We start from the raw sequence: 18,271 nt of genomic DNA, 5'->3' as shown, positions 1-18,271 counted from the left end.
CGTGGATGTTATAAATGATCTATCTATCCTTTGGGCATGGAAATCATTTGGATTTACAAGAAAATTGAGAGCCTGAATCTGATATATGGCTGTTAGATTCAAATATTTCTGATTTTGTCATTCTGAGTGCTGTCTATCATTAGTGCTGGAACTGATATGATCGCTATGGATATAGTTTTTGTTGGTTAGTCAATAAATACTATTATTTGAGCAGAAATCAATTGGTTGAATGTATTATCATTTAGTGTCATTCTAATCATTAATAAAATGCATTAATTGTTATTGTTTAGCCCAGAAATAAAGATAAACAGCAATAAACAATAGAAGAACAAAAAAGGTCACACTGAAAAAATCTCTTTTATTATAATAATAAATGTCTGAGTACAATACTTTCAACTGAATGCCATACTTATCACACAAAGAAAACATATACATACATACATATATATATTGATTGATTGATTGAGAAACTCTTCACATCATAATTGAAGGTTTCTTTTTTTACCAATTGTGAATCTCTTCGTATTTCCAAACACATGTCTCTTTGCATGTTGCATGACTCTTCCTATAATAAAGTGTTAGATATTTAGAATGAGACACCTAGCGCGCCTTGAATGCAACATTGTGCTCACTTGATTATACAAAAATATCATCATAAATCTCTTATCTAGCAATAAAAGATCTCTATTGTAGCTACAATCTTCAATGCTCCGTATTTTCAAGAGAGAGATCTTTAGGATGGCAAACACACATACCTACAACAAAAACTGTCAATAAAAAATTATCATCACAATGTTTCTAAGCAAATCATTGTTATATTAGCGTAACACCATTCACCATAGCTACTTCTAGAGGGTGAACCATAAAAACGTAAGATTAAAGTCGCAGAGTCACACACATAACTTGCACCATGCCTACTCGTAGAGGGTGGATCCACCATGCCTACTCGTAGAGGGTGGATCCACCATACCTACTCGCAAAGGATAGAACAAGGGTTTTCATCTTAGACTTCTCCTAGAGAAGAATGATTTTCCAGCATGCTTGCTCCCAGAGGATGGATCAAGGACTTTCACCTCAGACTTCTCTCAGAGAAGAATGCATCTCCACCATGCCTACTCATAGAGGGTAGATCCAATGTACCTACTTGCAGAGGGTGATGATGGAGCCCTAAAAGTTGGCTTCCATTTGTTAAAATTTTATTTGAGACTTGATGAAGTTGTCATTGTTGTCAATAAGATTGATGGAGTTTCGTCTTGTGATGGATATGAAATTTAAAACAGGAGACTTTTTGACAAGAAAAAGTATTTTACATTTACTTGTAAGGAGGAATAAGGAGCAAAATATTGTAATAAAAAATCCAAATATAATATTTTAATGATAAATAAAAAGCCATTTGTTTGTAGTTTTGAAGCATGGAGATTTAAATTGCAGCTGATTCGTTCTTTATAATCATTTTAAATTTTTGTAAACTGTTTAAATGTCAGATAAGTGGACACGGTCATTTAGCATCTTAAATGTGATCATCATAGATATAGTGAAATATCAAATTGTTTCCGTTTTTGTGTCCAATTTGTCTCCCTACCATAGGAGTCAAAGTTCAATCTGGACTAATTTAAGATTGCATATTTATTTTATTTGTCACATCTTGATTATTAAATTGTTGACAGTATAAGCGCATAGAACTTTATAAAGTTGTATGTGAAAATCTTCATTGTAGTTGACTCTGTTGCCTAAATAAGAAAAGGCATTGGTCAATTATTGGAGTATTATTATTGAGTTTATATTTGAAGTCAAAAAATCTATATCTTCCTTCTTACAAGCATCAAACCCATTGTTAAAAACCATATACAAAACATTCATTCAATTCAAACATTCAACATTCAATCTCATTTTGATCGAGGTTGAGGACCTTGCCAACCAGAGAACTCGCAAGGCTTAAATTCAGTATGGAAAAGCCTTGAAGGTCTAGCCCCCTAGGTGAAGCAGAGCTTGAAGTGCAAGGGAATCAAGAAGTATTCCCGTTCATTGGCCAGAACTGATTGTGGAATTCTGTCGAAGAAGTGGCAAGCTCTTGGGTTTCCAATCTATGGTTTTGGGAACCAACAGGTGGATCAAGGGATTTCACCTCAGATTTCTCCTAGAGAATAATGCATTAACAATATGTATAAGAATGACTGAGATTCTCTCTCAACAGAGACTCCCATTCAATAGGAACAACATTCTTAGTAATTTGATTACCACAATAAGAAAGTTGATGCCCAGTTGACCAAACATGGAGCTTTGACAGTCGCACTGCCACATAAGCTTGCAAATAATTAGACATCTCGCTCTGTCATGCAACCTCCCTCTGGAGGGTGAGCTGGATAAGGAGGGTATGGTGAGGGGTGAGGGGGTGGTGGGGGTATGTTGAGGATATGGTGAGAGGGGGAGAAGGGATGGTGAGTGGGTGAGGGTAGTTGGGTGTTAATGGGGTGAGGGGGTGAGGGTAGTTGGGCGTTAATGGGGTGAGGGGCATTTTTTGTCCCATCATTAGAAGCAATGTCTCCATGTTCATTTCTACAGTCTATATGATTCTACAAATAATCTCTCATCATCCCATTTCTTCTTGTTTTGCAACCATGAGGGATTAATAATAACTCATAAAATCAATCTATCATGAAAAGACATATAGAGATCAGTGCTAGAATCAAATACTATTCCCAGGGCTATAGCAGAAACTCATAATCAATATTCAAGATATAATCATAGAATTTTTATCTCTTTGTTAATTTGGATGCACAAGAACTCAGTTCTACAATAAAACATTCCCATGCTGAAAGATTATGTATTCTTGGCAAAACCGAATATGAATGATCCTTGTTTCATTTGAGAAAAACTTATTGAATCGATACGAGCTTTAGAATAGCTAATAAAAGTATCTTTAAAGTTTGTTACCAAAATATTTCATTTTGTGAAATTCTGTTGCCAACATCACCACAAATTTGCACTGGAGGTTTTGAACTTAAGAGTAGTATATCACATCCTGTCTCCAAATATCAGTGTGGTATTCAACGGAGAAACAAGCTCCAAAACGAGTCACTTCATCTTCAATAGTGAACACCACCTTCAAGATTTCAGTCTCAAGAGGTCATCGTCACATACATTTTTGTTTTAGGAAGTTATTGTTATCCTCCTAGTGACCACATGCATGGAACATTTCCAGAACCATCTATTGTGTAACCTTTTTCGAATGTTCAAGGACTCTCTATAATATGCCAACCTTTGAAGGCATGTAACATCTCCCCAACTTTATGGTAGTGTTGTCTGGTTTTCTTAGTGCTCTCAATAACTCAAGCAAGAAGCAGACTTCATTATAACATCAAAATAGTACAACAACAATATGACAGACTCAACAACATCAATATCTGCTACCAACTGGATGGTGAGAGATATCCATATGGTAGCCCTCAGGCGTAGATTAAACTCAGAAAACAACTAGACACAGCCATCATGAGCCATGGAAGAATAATGACTGCTCCATGAAATCCCAGTTTTTGTTGATACATCAATATTAAAACTGACCCTTAACTTATGGGTTATCTCAATATTCATTGTACAGATACTTCAAATATACTCATAGAATATAGGCTTTACAAACTGGACATGGATCACCTAAACATTAGACTATGCATGATCACACTGACTTTGAAAGATATATGATATATGTTTTGAAGAATATTAGACAATCTGGAATAATCAAATACTGTCACTCATATATATCTGATTGCACAAAACAGAAAAAACATTCACCTGAAGAATATCACACATGAAATACCGAAGCGTCTCCTTATTATTGATACTTTTTTTCTTGACCAAAACAGTATGTCTATCCATGATATCCCTCGACTCCTGCTCTTGAGCAGAATTGATTTTATTAATTCTCATGCCGACATTTTGAAGTCTCACTTAGCATATGATGCGATAAGAATTAGAAATTATTTTTGGACACAACCACCAACCAGTTGCATACCAGATAGACGCCATGAAAAGAATATAATTTCAGCATTGAATAAGAAACATGAACGCCCTTCTTTACAAAGTATACCAATTGACACATGACAGAGCAAGAGAAATATTAAGGAGCTGCTGAGAAACGCCGAGGAGCTGTCAAGTCATTAATAGGACAAGTGTAAACTTCCACATTGGAGCATCCTGATACATGCCATCAAAACATAACCAGGGGAAATACAAAGAGGAAATTGATGAGGAGAGGCGCAAATGAACAGATGCATATCTGGACAAAACACAAAGGCACAAACACAAAAAACAAGGAAGACAGCAGGTCATGAAGGATGCCAGAGATGAATACGATAACCCAGAGAGTATTCAGCATAAGATACTTGCAGAAGCATATCAAAATTTGGAGACAACTTGACTGAGATAGAATCTACAACAATCATCATAGGCAAACTGATCCCTATTGCAACTACTATTTTCAACACTCTCTTATCTGCTGTTATCTAACCCACTATGATAGGATGTTAATGTTTGGCCCAGAAATAAAGCTAAAACAACAATAAACAAAAGGAGAACAAAAAAGGCACATAAAATTATCCTAGGAGAACCTCAAACTTGAGGAAAAAATCCGGAGACACCAAAAAAAATATCTTTTATTAAAAGAATAAATGTCCAAGTACAATGTGAATGCCATACTTATCACACAAAGCAAATATGTGTATTGAATTGAGAGACTCTTCACAGCATAACTGAAGGTCTTCATTTACCAAATGTGAGTCTCTTCACATTTCCAAATGCATGTCGCATGGCTCTTCATTTAATAAAATGTCAGATATTTAAAATGAGACACCTAGCACACCTTGAATGCCATGTCATGCTCACTTGGTTATACAGATATCATCATAAATCTCATCTTTAGCAATAAAATGTCTCTATCGCAGCTATAATCTTGAAAATTAATTGCTAATATTGGCTTATCGGGTTATTTACTTTATTTGCTGAACAATTAAAAAGTTACTGTCAATCACTAGTATGCTGTTGCACACCTTAAGACTAACTGCAGCCCATAGGAGAAGGATGCGGAATCTGTTTTATCAAGGAGATGCCATGGGGTATGACATCGGGGTGTCGCAGCCTTCTTGAGGTAGTTCATAAGGATTGAAAACCATTGAGTATTTATTGTTGTAATGTTCTGCAAATTCTGAGTCTTGAATTAGACTTATAATTCAGTTCTGAGATTGGCTGAGAATGAACTTCTTAATATTATCAATATTAAGTATGTTGTTGAAGGTTTATCTTGAATGTAGATTCAATGTTCTATTTCCAAACTGATAATATATAATATTGCAGACTTATTGATTGCTGGAAGTGAGATGCTTATAGAAGCAGACTGTTGTGAATTGTGTGTCCTCTAATCTGCATCCACAACCGAATATATACCTTGCTAGAGGGTGTGTTCCTTAAGGGACATAGCCCTTCACTTGACATTTAGTAATACCTCTTCCTAAGTCAACAATTTCAGGAGACTTAGTTTAGGATTTTAACTAACTAAATATTAGTTTAGTCAAACACAAACAAAGACATCCCTAGAAAGTCGCTGGCACCTATAGGATAAGCAAGTATAATATTAGATGCCAATCTTAAGATATATCAACACTAAGAGGTATACGGTCTGTACTGTCAGACCTGTAGGATTATATAGGTTAGAATCTTAACAATTGTTGATTGATGTTCAGCATTTATAATATTGTTACAAGTTCTTTATACGCTTCCCTTTGACTAGACACCCAAGTGACTACCTGTGTTGAAAGCTATCTTCACATTTCTAGTAAAGTCCCTTGAGGCCTTTTTCACCATATTACATGTCCTTATATGGCCATATGTTATTCAACAACATACGACTATGATGGTATCCATTTTCTTACATTTTTGTGGGCTGCCCATAATACTTTCTTACATGGTACATGTTTACTATTGGTAACAAATTAGCTATAATTCTTGATTTGAATGAATCCTTCTACAAAAAATATATACACTATATTGTTCATTATCGTCAGTTTTCTATGGGGGCTTAAAGCTTGTTCTTGCTCATTGAAACTAACCAATCTTTTATATATTTTGATTAAGTGTTTAATGTTTATAGCCTTTCTCTATTGAAAGCATTGCCCATTGCTAATATAGATATTATGTTAACTCCGTGAGTCTGAAGAAATGCGCATTTTTGCCAAAGTGTCTGTACTGATCTATTTGAATTTTGATCAAAACGATGGAGGCATTTGTTTAAATTTTTTTTGCTGATATATGTAGGAGCTTTGCATATTGCTGGATGATTATTGGGAGCGCATGAACTTGAAGGTTCCCATCTACTTTTCTGCAGGTCAAGCACTATATCGATGCTTAAGCTGTCATTTATAGCACATTTTATGATTGGCTGCCACTATGATTTTTATTTTCCACAAACACACACACACACACACACACACACTTATAGCAATTGATACTAACTAAACTTATTTCATCTAAACATCTATATCTGATTCTTTTTTTATGCCCTGGGATGAATGATGTAATATTCCACTACAATAACAAAGAACCAAGGTTATAGGGAGATGGGGAGACTTGGAGGTCTCTGGTATTGGTATTGGAACCGGTACGTCTATTTTTCAAAAATAGAAGATGGGGATACTTGGAGATGATGATCTTTTTTATTAGTTTAAAGAGTCTAATACTAAATAGAAAATAGTAAAATTGTAAAACTAAAAGACTAAAGTAAATACTAATAGTAATGTCAGATTAGTTTAGAGTCAAATAGTTCAAAATTTACAGTCACATTACTGTATCTCATAGCCATATTTGATTTCTGAATATTGCATATGATCATCATCATGTCAGATTAATAATTGCTGAGATTATCGTTACATATTTAAATTTTAAATTAAAAAAAAATGGTTTGATTCTATGCAAACAAAAATGAAAAAACTTAGTACTATAAACAAAAATTAGGAACCTATCCAGTATCTAGTATGAGGATCATACTATCATCTACTCGACAAGGTTGTGATCATCCATCTCAACGTCTTCAGCTATCATCCTCTCCAAAAAATCATCACTCTGCGTGTTAGATTCCATGTTATTATTTAAATAAAATCTTAAATATTTCTAATTATTGTTGGTGGGGTTGGATTTTGGAATAAAAAAGAATTAAAAGTGTTTCTAATATTTTTTAAGTTATTAAATCAAGTATTAAAAGGATATATATGATTATATCATTTAAACTTTCATTGGTTTTAATTTTTGCATTAAAAAACTTTTAAATGAGAGCCAAAATACATAAAATAATTTAATATCATATTTTACATTTATTTTTTAATTGTGAGACTCTAGGGAGGCTTCACTTTTTGGATTCAGAGACTCAGATACTTTGTCATGAAGTCTCCAACCTTTTTGAGGTCTTTGGAGACGCAAAAAGTCTCGAGGCGCATCTCCTAGGTGGGAAGCGAGTCTCCCCGCTACACTGCAAAGAACTTTAAAGGAAATTTGAAACAATGTATGCAGAAATTTCAATCTTAACAGAAAACTCAATACAACACAGCAAAAGAAAATATTAGATTCAAGCTGGTTGTACAAACTGAGTGCACCTTGTCTTCAAACGATATCTTGTGTGTTTGGAAGCATGCAAGGAGATTCAATATACTAGATTGATTCCTGATGAAACCCCAAATCTGGAAACGACTAATGAAACCAACTTGAACTTGATTTTCTGCAGCTCCCAATAGCACAGTCCTTCCAACCTCAGCATACTTGGTAGCTTTAATACATATGTCTTGCATTGATCATAAGTCTGGTCTATTGTGTCTCTTATGTTTCTCAGTTCCACAAATCTATGTCGAAACCCCAATATGCTGCTTGTAAATAGTTTCTCCCAAAGAAGCATAGATTTTCCCTTTCATGACATAAGATAGGCCATCATGCTATCTACACTATGTGCACCCATCCTTGACAAGAATCATGATGTTTTAAGGCCAGGGTCCTAATTTGATACTTGACAGATCCAACTGCAGGCAGCAGGAAGAAGATTGTAAATGGAATCATGGCAGCTCATTCAAATATGGTAGTCACTTTATAGGAAGATTGAAACATCAAGTCGTAACTCGACGTTTGGTATTGCTAAATGTATTGGGTGTTGACTCGATTGCATTGACTGCTCTGTATCATGTGATACTTTGATGATGACCATAGTGTATGTAATATCCCTGTTACAGGACCTGAAGAATATTAATCAATAAACATTTTAATAAGTTTAAATTAAACTTATTATTGGTGTTGATAAAATTGGGAGAAGACCAACGATATGTAAAAGGTACTATGTAAAGGGTACCAGCAACTATATAAAGTTTAAACAATCATCCAGGCAGAAATATTGTATCCATTGTGGGTAATATTGTATCCACATGGGGGTAGTAATCTATCGACTTAAAAGGAGGCGTTGTTGTTAAACGTGTCAACAAAGGATATCAATTAATACAGGCATGAGTGGCATTGGTGTATCAGTGAATATAATACAATTGCTCTATTTATGTTGATGACACCAGCCATGCAATAGAAGAAGTCTTGGGAAACATCAGAGAAGGATGTGTGGGTTTGATGGAAAGATAAGTATCAGTAGATCAACGAAGAAGTCTAAACACCGATATATAATAGATCGACATCCAAACTATGAAGGACACGGTAACAATTTCCAGCATCAGTGGCTGCAAACAATGAAAGGAAACAGTCAAAGATGGCTCATATGAGATGACTAATCTATGTTAACAGAAGAGGAATACGTGTGACCAATTTGACTTCCACAACCATGATATTGATATAAGGAGATATGATTACTAAGGAGGTGGCTTCTAGCATTATATCGTGATTCCTTCTTCGTAGTCACATTACATTACCGAATAACGATTAGTCTATATGCAGATTACACAGATGTGAGACTACAGAATATAAAGGTGATCATCATTATTGATGCAATAAGTATCTGATTAGCATCAAATATCACTAGGCATTACATGCTAAAGAGTATCATTTTAAGGAAGTTGTATAGTCATAACAATCAGAGAGGCAATTTAAATAACTATGAAATGATTAAAAGGTAGCTACTAAATGATTGTGATAACAACAATCCATTAAAAGACGCCAAATTATCTGTTATCAGAAAAGGCAGCGATTGGCACAATAATTGTTATTATGAAGAAATATGATTTGTATAACAAATCAATTATTTATATCATGAAGAGGGCTGATTACGTCTCTTCAATAATCAAGAGATGTAATCAGTTCAGTATGGCAAAGTACATAAGGTAGATCAAACAGATTCCCTCTGGTAGATAAGACTATTTCATAAACAGATATGTTTCCCTTGTGTAGTGCTCGATAAGAGCATAATAGGTTGCCATCAAAACCCACAGTGCAAGCATTTCATAGTACTTATCAGAGACAACATTATCAGCAGAAGCATAATTTATTATTGATATATCAGAGACGGCTTCCCTTATCAGAGAATCAGAGCATATTAAAGTCACGAACTTCAGATACAGCCTCTCTCTCTTCTTGTGAGATTACATATCAGCCTGTACATGCAGCATGAACAACACAATATATCAGAGACAGCAATTCGGGTTCTAGAGCACATTTCACATTGTTATATCAGACACAGCCTTTATATTATTTTTATATAGCTTTCTTGAAGTGTATGCATCTTGAACTATATATAATTTCTAGCACAGTCAGCATTTGCACTTGGAATTACCAATAACTGTGCATTTGATTCTATCATTCATTGGCACTACAGCTTGTATATGCATTTGTATAATCATACAATTAAATCAATTGCATTCTTACTTCATTATAAGTTGCAGTTTGGATAAATAAATCAATTGTTCAAAGTAGAATTTGTATATATTCAGTAGTGTCCCATATTTGGCAAAATGGGGACATTACAGTGTAACACAATGTTTCGAATATTACATCTAATTAATAATCTGCAAATGTGTTCATGCTTGTGTTTGTTTGATCCATATAAGTATTGGGTGGCCTTTATAGAACCCATGGGGCTTTTTGTTCTGATCCACCAACCATATAACCCTAACCATTGGCGCTTTAACCCCTAAGTCAAAGAGTATATAAAAATAAAATTATCTGAAAAATGATAAAACTTTTCAGATAAAACTGACAATTAATGAATCAGCAAACTGTAAACTCAAGGAATTAAAGAGAACGTAAAAAATAAATCAATGTGTTCAGAAAACAAATCATCAGTGGTCTTCACAATTCTCTTCCCTGGCCTTCTTTTGGAAAGGATTGTCCAAATATCCAGTGATGACAAACATGTACTTGAAAGATGGCAATGAAGCTACAATACTTTCCAATGCGATGCAGCTGGTGGCAGATCATGTGAAGTAACTGGTGGTATTTAATGACACCTACCTATGTGACGTGAGGTGGTTTTTGTTCGTGTGTTCTCTCACTAGATTTATAAACCATCTGTGGTTGTATATGTAGTTCTTAATATTCTTTGCATCTTTCACCACATTTTTGACCCATCAATGTTTGCCAATATCTCCAAGGAAAAGGTAAATTCAATGGGTGTCGCAAATGTTTCAAAATAATGTTCGGTGCCCTACCTTAAGATGTCTATCAACTACTGCATATTCAACTGCATTGCCAGTCACAACCTACACAATATTCTTCACAGCCACCTCCTGTTAGCATGAATGCTGATGATATTCCTATGGGGGAGTATCCTATAGTGTTGGAGACATGATTTAGAGCTTGTGTGTTGTATTCATGACACAGTTGGTCATTGATGTCATTCTACGAAAACTGGTAGAGCAGCAGACAGAGTTTGGCTTCGTGCAGTTTCAGGATTGAAGATCAGGTGGGATTATGTTCTAGAATATGTCTAGATGCTACAGTTAGGAGCATGTACAAAAATATGAAGACTGAACAGAGTTATGATGGATTTAGTGCAGGTAGCCTTTAGACAGTGTTTTTGGAAAGTGGGTACTAATGTTTGGATTGCATCTCCTAACAGAGATGGAATCTGGTTGAGCGAGGTGAGATAGAGGTTGAAGACATGCTAAATATGCTTTGATTAACACGCATATTTAGATGATTAGCGAGTGAGAAGTTATGAAGACTGTGAGCCAACAAATTACTTGTAATTGTGAAAAGATGTAATGTTGTAGTGTAAGGTGTAATATAATATCTTAAGTTGGTCCTATATTATTATTGTAAATTGGGAGAGCCTCAAGGCTGACTCAATAATTTTGTTTAGGACTTGGTATAAAGGAAACATGTTTTCTTTGGTTGTAATCATCAGTGAGATCATTTTTATGATATGCGAACTTAAGAGTGAGATCCAATGTGGATAATACGATATTGTGTATTGCACTAGCTTACATGCAAATATCTTTTGGATCAGAGAAGTGATTGGTACAAATGAGGCACAGTGAGCTTACAAGGAATTGTATTTGGCAAGAGAAGTTGTTGATGTACAATACTGAAGTTGTTTGGATAGTGGTTCCCTTTGTCTTCCTTTCAACTCCCAACAGGGTTGTCACAACTTCTAACAGGGTTCCCAAACCAAATATTTACTCAATTTCCTTTTCAACAGTATATTTGGGACTGAACATTGTTGATATATTACGAACACAATCGAAACCCGTAGAAATTCCAACAGATATTTATCCAGCTTCTTCTTGAATATAGTATTAAAAAAACTCAAACATAGGCAGATATAATACGATACAATAATAAAATCAGAAGATTCTCCACAAGATAATAATCGTTCTTGTCAAAATAATATTCAGGAATTCAAGCATATAAAATGCGGTACAAACCAACAGCATAAAACCAGTACACTCTCATAAAACTTCTTAAAATAATGTTATTGCATTATACAACAACAATACAATAACCGGCTTCCAAAATCCAATCCTAAATACAACTTCAAAGTCAGATTGGAAAATTTAAGAAAAGAACCTGTAAGCACATGCGAGACACTTGATGTGATGTCTCTATGACAATGGGTTTGCATCCACTGTCTGCCGACATGAGGGGCTACATCCTCATACCAGCTGAAAGTTGAAGCTTTCCAATTACTCTCCCAAGAGAACTGAAATCCGAATAATAAATCCAATCTTGCCCAAGAATGAGCCTCTTTCTCTTTTTAATACACAAAGTAAGACTCTTCAACTCCCCTCTGGCTTTCGTCTTATTCTCTTGTGACTCTTCAACTTCCCTCTGGCATTTCGTCTTATTCCTCCTTGACCTTTTGCCCTCTTTATAACATTAAATTGACCTTTTAATAATTTGAGTCTACGCTTTCCTAGTCAATTTATCATTATATATAATAAGACTTCAATATTTCTAATGTCCCAAAAAGGGGACATTACAAATCTCCCCTCCTTAAAATTGCTTGTCCTCAAGCAATTAGTATCAGGATCCCATACATATCGACAAGTAGACTTGTAGCCCATACTGAAAGCAGATCCAGACACACTGCGAAGCAAGGTGTCACTCTGCAACCCATCCATCAACCTGATCCATGGGTCCCATATAAAACTATGAAATATCACTGCACCTGTAAACTGTACAACTTTGCTTATCTTGGATCTATCCTATCAACACCTAGATCTCAAACCCTATTGTCATAACCAACTGATATGATAAGGTAGAAATGCATCCATGAACTATGCATAACCCAATAGACGGTGACAACTCAACCTAAATAGATGACGTAATAAACAAGACACTCAAAAATTGAAGATAACACCCTGGGTGCAACAAATACCATACTATCATCTTCAATTTGGAGAACCTCTAAGTACATAGGTACTATGAATAAGAATGAAGTTGAAAGAGCATTCCCTATGATCAACGCATAACTCTCCTCAATACTACACCAAAAACTATCCAAAGGCTGATGTATGTAATCCAACCAACTCTTGTATGGTGTGAAATCAAGATCCCTAGGTGGATTGATCCAATGATGCACAATCGTAGTCAAATCACCACTCCCATCCTGTGACTAGGTTTTGTTGTTAAGAACTGTAGCTTGATCTGAATCTCTTAAGATCATCCTCTTCTTGGAATCCAAGAGGAACTCTCTCTTCTACCTTAAAAAGTGGGTTACTGGAAATCCAAACAGCATCTACCTCAAACAAAGGGTTGTCTATAAGCTGAATGTGTTTTGAAGTTTTGGAACTTGATCGCTTGAGGCAACTATCCAAAGCATACGTTTGTTGAATGCTATCAAGTTCATCAATTACCTCCAGGAAAATTTTTTGCCTCTCTTTATCCTCTTGTTCTTGAGAGTGATTCGTGATCGTAATCTGATTTTCTGCTTTTTTAAGGGAAATCCGAGCATCAATCTCATTCCTGTCTTTATTCAGCTGATAAACATGTGTTTCAGCAACCTTAAGAATGTTATCCCTATCGGAAAGCAAAAATAGATATTCTGATTTCATAGTTTCAAGAGCTGTTTTGATCACTTTCAAATTTGAATGAAGCTTCCTGTAGAGATCCTCAACCATCTTGTGAGTGCTGTCATAACGTACCAAAGATGCCACAACCATTTCTTCGTTATCCTTCAGCTGGTTTCTAAATGCATGCATTTCATTATCATGTTGATATAGCTCATTGTCTTGTAGTGTCATCTTGGATTGTTCCTCTGAATTCCTATCATGGGCATAGGAAATATATGGTTCATCACACAAAAATCCCAACCTACTATTACCTCGTGTGCAACCGACCTTATCCACCTACTTGACAAAGCTAATCTCCAAATCACCAATGTAGAAACTTGTACTCTGTGTCACCTCTTCTGCATGATTACCAGAAGGCTGCAAATCAATGGGGGTTGACTGCTCTTCTTTTTCAAGATCTTCTGTTAGATGATTTTGATCTGCTGTAAATTCTTCATACATAGTTTTGCACTGGTCTTTTGCAAGGAGATCCTGAGCTAATTCAAAATACTTCTTTTTGGCCAAATCGGTCTTTTTTTGGAGTTTTTGGATGGAAATCCATGAAATCACTAAAGGCTTATTATTTTTGAATCTTTGGAGGGAGTTTTTTGTACTCATCATACATAACAAGTACCTTTGTTTTGAGATACCATTTCTGATTTTCGATTTGCTGAACACTTGACATGATTGATGAAGCATCTTCATTCTTTTCCCAAATATTCTCCAATTTTAAGGAAACTGCTCTCTTTTCTAGTTTTGCTTCATAGTTTCGCATTTTCACTATATCTGGTTTTTGAAAAAGTTTCACTTGTTTTGTTGTTAGTCTTCTTTTTGATAATCAGTTGAATAGCCCTGCTCAGCTCATACAATTTGCAAGCTGATTATCAACTTCACTGCTCAAACTTTGCTAACTACTGTCAATCTTCAAAATCCAAGTGACCAACTTCTTCTATACCAACTGTAAAGTCTTCACGATCTGAGTAATTATCCTCTTCTTAGTCAATTACATCATCTTCATAATCCAATAAATTATCTTCTTCTGCACCAGTCGCATCATCTTCAGAAGTATTTTCTGATGCGATACAAAGACACTCTTGAGCCTTAGAGTACTTCAAAATAAACTAGTCTAGCTGAGATAAAACCTCAACATAGCTCAATAAAATTTCATTGGAATCATATTCACGACAAAGGCTTCTCTAAAATTCGTCATTGTCTGTATTATTGATTATGACTTCCATTATCAATTGCGTGACCACTAACGTTGTTCTTGGCAATAACAGTATTTTTACAACCTCCGCTAATAATTTGGTCCCAAAATGGAGATCAACGATGTCAAGCCATGAAGTATTGAAGGCACAAGAACATTTGGCAACCTGAAGGAATTATTTGGTCCCGCCTTTTATTGGTGAAGAACACTGGAAATATTATTGCTGACAATTTCCCAAACTGGAAGAAATATCTGATCTTAATTATCCCTCTGTATTATACAGACTATCTGTCAAATATTTTGTCATAGCCTTTCAATGATGAGCGATTAAAATAGCTTTCAATTGCATAACTGCTCCCGTCAATAATATTTATTCTCTCCAATAATTTTGCTGCTCCCTTTTTCCTTTTGAGTAACGCATACACTTTACCATTTGAGTAACACATTAAATTCAGAACTGCAACACAAGTTGTGGCTGTTACCTCACAGGTCGGTTCTATGCCAATCTCACCGCTTCAAACCCAAACCAACGCTCTACTAATTACGACAATCAATCAAACCAAGAGGCTCACGAACCCAAACTCTACCCCGCAGATGGCAAAGCCATTCACGGGTCTTCCTTCTATACCAACTGACCAACTTCTTCTATACCAATTGTAAAGTCTTCACGATCTGAGTAATCATCCTCTTCTTAGTCAATTACATCGTCTTCATAATCCAATAAATCTTCTTTTGCACCAGTCACATCATCTTCAGAAGTATTTTCTGATGCGATGCATGACGGCAAAGCCATTCATGGGTCTTCCTTCCGTTAACTCTTAGAATGGAGCTCAATTCCTTCCAAGTTCAACAACACACTCAGACCGACAATTAACTTCTGACACCCCTCTAGTTACTGTTCAAAGCTTCCCAAGGTAATTGCAATGTGTGGAGAGATGTGGCTCCAAAAAATCGATTAGATTCCTGACTCTCACTACAATTTCGTAACTAATAGGATGCCACGTTACTTAAGGATCTTTGTAACCTTTGCTGTCCCTTTGCACATATTATATTCACAACAAACAAAAATGACACTCCTTAACTATTTAGTCCCTGATTAAAATCACCTTTATTCAGTTCATCTGTGTGTATATTCTTTGTAAGAAATGTATCAAGATTCATGATACCGAGCTCAGTCAGAAACTCCCAATTAGAATTTTGGGTCTTGATAAAATTCTTGACTAGACTATCCTGAAGAATAATATAACTCATTGTCGTAATACAATTTCTGTCTTGTTGATACCAATGGATACTGTAGCTGCTAATATTTTGGACTACTCATTTGCGGTATTTTGTCCAATGGTCCCCCGTTTTGAAGCTACTCACATTTCTATGTGACTATAGTGTCCGGTTGTACTGCGTGTTCTGGTTCCACGTCCAAAGTCAGATACCCATCTTCTATGCCCTACGTTAGCTGTAGTCTACTTATACTGTCTACGGCCTGTTATCTCATTTATGAAGGAACCCCGTACAGTGTGTCTATGGTGGAACGATGATACGATGCCAACTGCTGCTTCCAATCTCCTTACTTTAATCCCTATTGTTGAAAATTGCTAGGAGGAGCCACATATGCCAAGAATCCCATGATAATGGAGACCTAGACTCACACTGAGTTTAACCTTGTTCTTGACTATGAAATGATCATTCTCCTACCTGCCAAATAGTTCCCATCTACTGCTACAGATGACTCCCTTTATTTCCCTATTTCCTCTACAACTTTCCAAGTGGTTGAGCTAATTAGGTTTGTGCTATCATCTCTATGAAAACCCTGCTCAATTGCTTTTTTTCCAACCCATATCTAGGAAAAAAGTTTAGTTGAGGCCCTAAAAATCTCTAAGACTTTGAAAATCTCTGTTAATGAAGCAAAGTAGCTCTTCCCTTGAGGATGTGATAGTATATGTATGTGAATATTTGCATCGGATGCTTGATCCCACACTTTTAAGCCATGTTGTAGCTCAGTTACACAAGCAGACATAATGGTGGCCCAAACATTTAAATAAGAAGACTGATATTTTACTGAAGTTGAAATCAGAAGAAGCACCCAAACTGCATGTCTATAAAGATCTGCAGCTTCTTTTATATTCTCTTTTGCCTGTATTAATCGTGATGTAACCAAAGAAGAAGTTGTCCTAGTCTCCACATCAAATGAGGATAATATATTCTAAAGATAAAGTTTTATCTCTTCCGAAAAGAAATTCAATGTAACCCTTTCTAGAAATCTAACTAGGCTGTTATAAATTCCACTGTTATTAAACCTCACAGGCTGGCAAGACCTTTAGCTCTAATACCAGTGAAATATCCCAAACTGGATATTTACTCAATTCCTTTTCAATGGTATATTTAGGATTGAACATTGCCAATGTATTACGAACACAATCAAAACCCGTAGAAATTCCAATAGATATTTATCCAACTTCTTCTTGAATATAGTATTCAAAAAACTTGAACATAGGCAGATATAATACAATACAATAATAAAACTAGAAGATTCTCCACAAGATAATAATCTGTTCTTGTCAAAATAATATTCAAGAATTCAAGCATATAAAATGCATTACAAACCAATAGCATAAAACTAGTAAACTCTCATAAAACTCCTTAAAATAACGTTATTGCATTATACAACAGCAATACAATAACCGGCTTCCAAAATCCAATCCTAAATACAGCTTCATAGTCAATTTGAAAACTTAAGAAAAGAACCTATAAGCACATGCGAGACACCTGATGTGATGTCTTCGAGGACAATGGGTTTGCGCCCATTGTCTGCTGACATCAGGGGCTACGTCCTCATACTAGCTGAAAGCTGAAGCTTTCTGATTACTCTCCAAAGAGAGAACTGAAATATGAATAATAAACCCAAGCATGCCCAAGAATGAGCTTTTTTCCCTTTTTGATACACAAACTAAGACTCTTCGACTCCCCTTTGGGTTTCGTCTTATTCCCTTGTGACTCTTCAAGTTCCCTTTGGCATTTCGTCTTATTCCTCCTTGACCTTTTGCCCTCTTTATAACATCAAATTGACCTTTTAATAATTTGAGTCTACGTTCTCCTAGTCAATTTTAACTATATAAGACTTCAATATTTCTAATGTCCGAAAAAGGGGACATTACACAAAGTCTCCTAACAGGGACTCATATGTATTGAATTTTTTTACTGACTCCTAACAGGGTCCATCCTTTCACAAGGAACTTGTATATTAGTACATCATCTTGTGGGAACCATCTCCATCGAGTTTTCGCTTTGATCAAGGGTTTCACTAGTTAACAAATCTGGTGTTATTGTCTATGGTTATCTTTCTATGGTTGTTGCATTTACTGTTTACATGTTTTAGAATAAATAAGGATATTGAGAGTTGTTTTAATTGCATAAAACCCGAAATTGTCAAAATAATCGAGAAAAACTTTGATGAAAATCTTGAAATTGACACCAAAATGGATAAAAACTAAGGCTGAAGCAAGGTATAACTCATTTCCTTCGAGAATTAATCTCAAAACACCCGTCTTAGAGAGCA

At 35.5% G+C, this 18,271-nt stretch overlaps 1 protein-coding gene across 3 annotated transcripts in view; it reads left to right on the top strand.

The window, feature by feature from the left end:
• Positions 1 to 18,271, top strand: part of CPSF73-II (cleavage and polyadenylation specificity factor 73 kDa subunit-II) — a 231,700-nt gene that overhangs the window by 139,474 nt on the left and 73,955 nt on the right. For all 3 annotated transcript variants that reach the window (XM_089820839.1, XM_089820841.1, XM_089820840.1), the window contains exon 10: positions 6,304 to 6,373. In XM_089820839.1, coding sequence (XP_089676965.1) covers positions 6,304 to 6,373 — 70 coding nt within the window. The remainder of the gene's footprint in view (positions 1 to 6,303; positions 6,374 to 18,271) is intronic.

Source organism: Cupressus sempervirens, chromosome 3 (assembly GCF_028749045.1).
Source record: "Cupressus sempervirens isolate cs-2001-9-10 chromosome 3, ASM2874904v1, whole genome shotgun sequence".
In the NCBI taxonomy this organism is placed as follows: Eukaryota; Viridiplantae; Streptophyta; class Pinopsida; order Cupressales; family Cupressaceae; genus Cupressus; species Cupressus sempervirens.
This window is presented reverse-complemented; position numbering and strand designations above follow the sequence as displayed.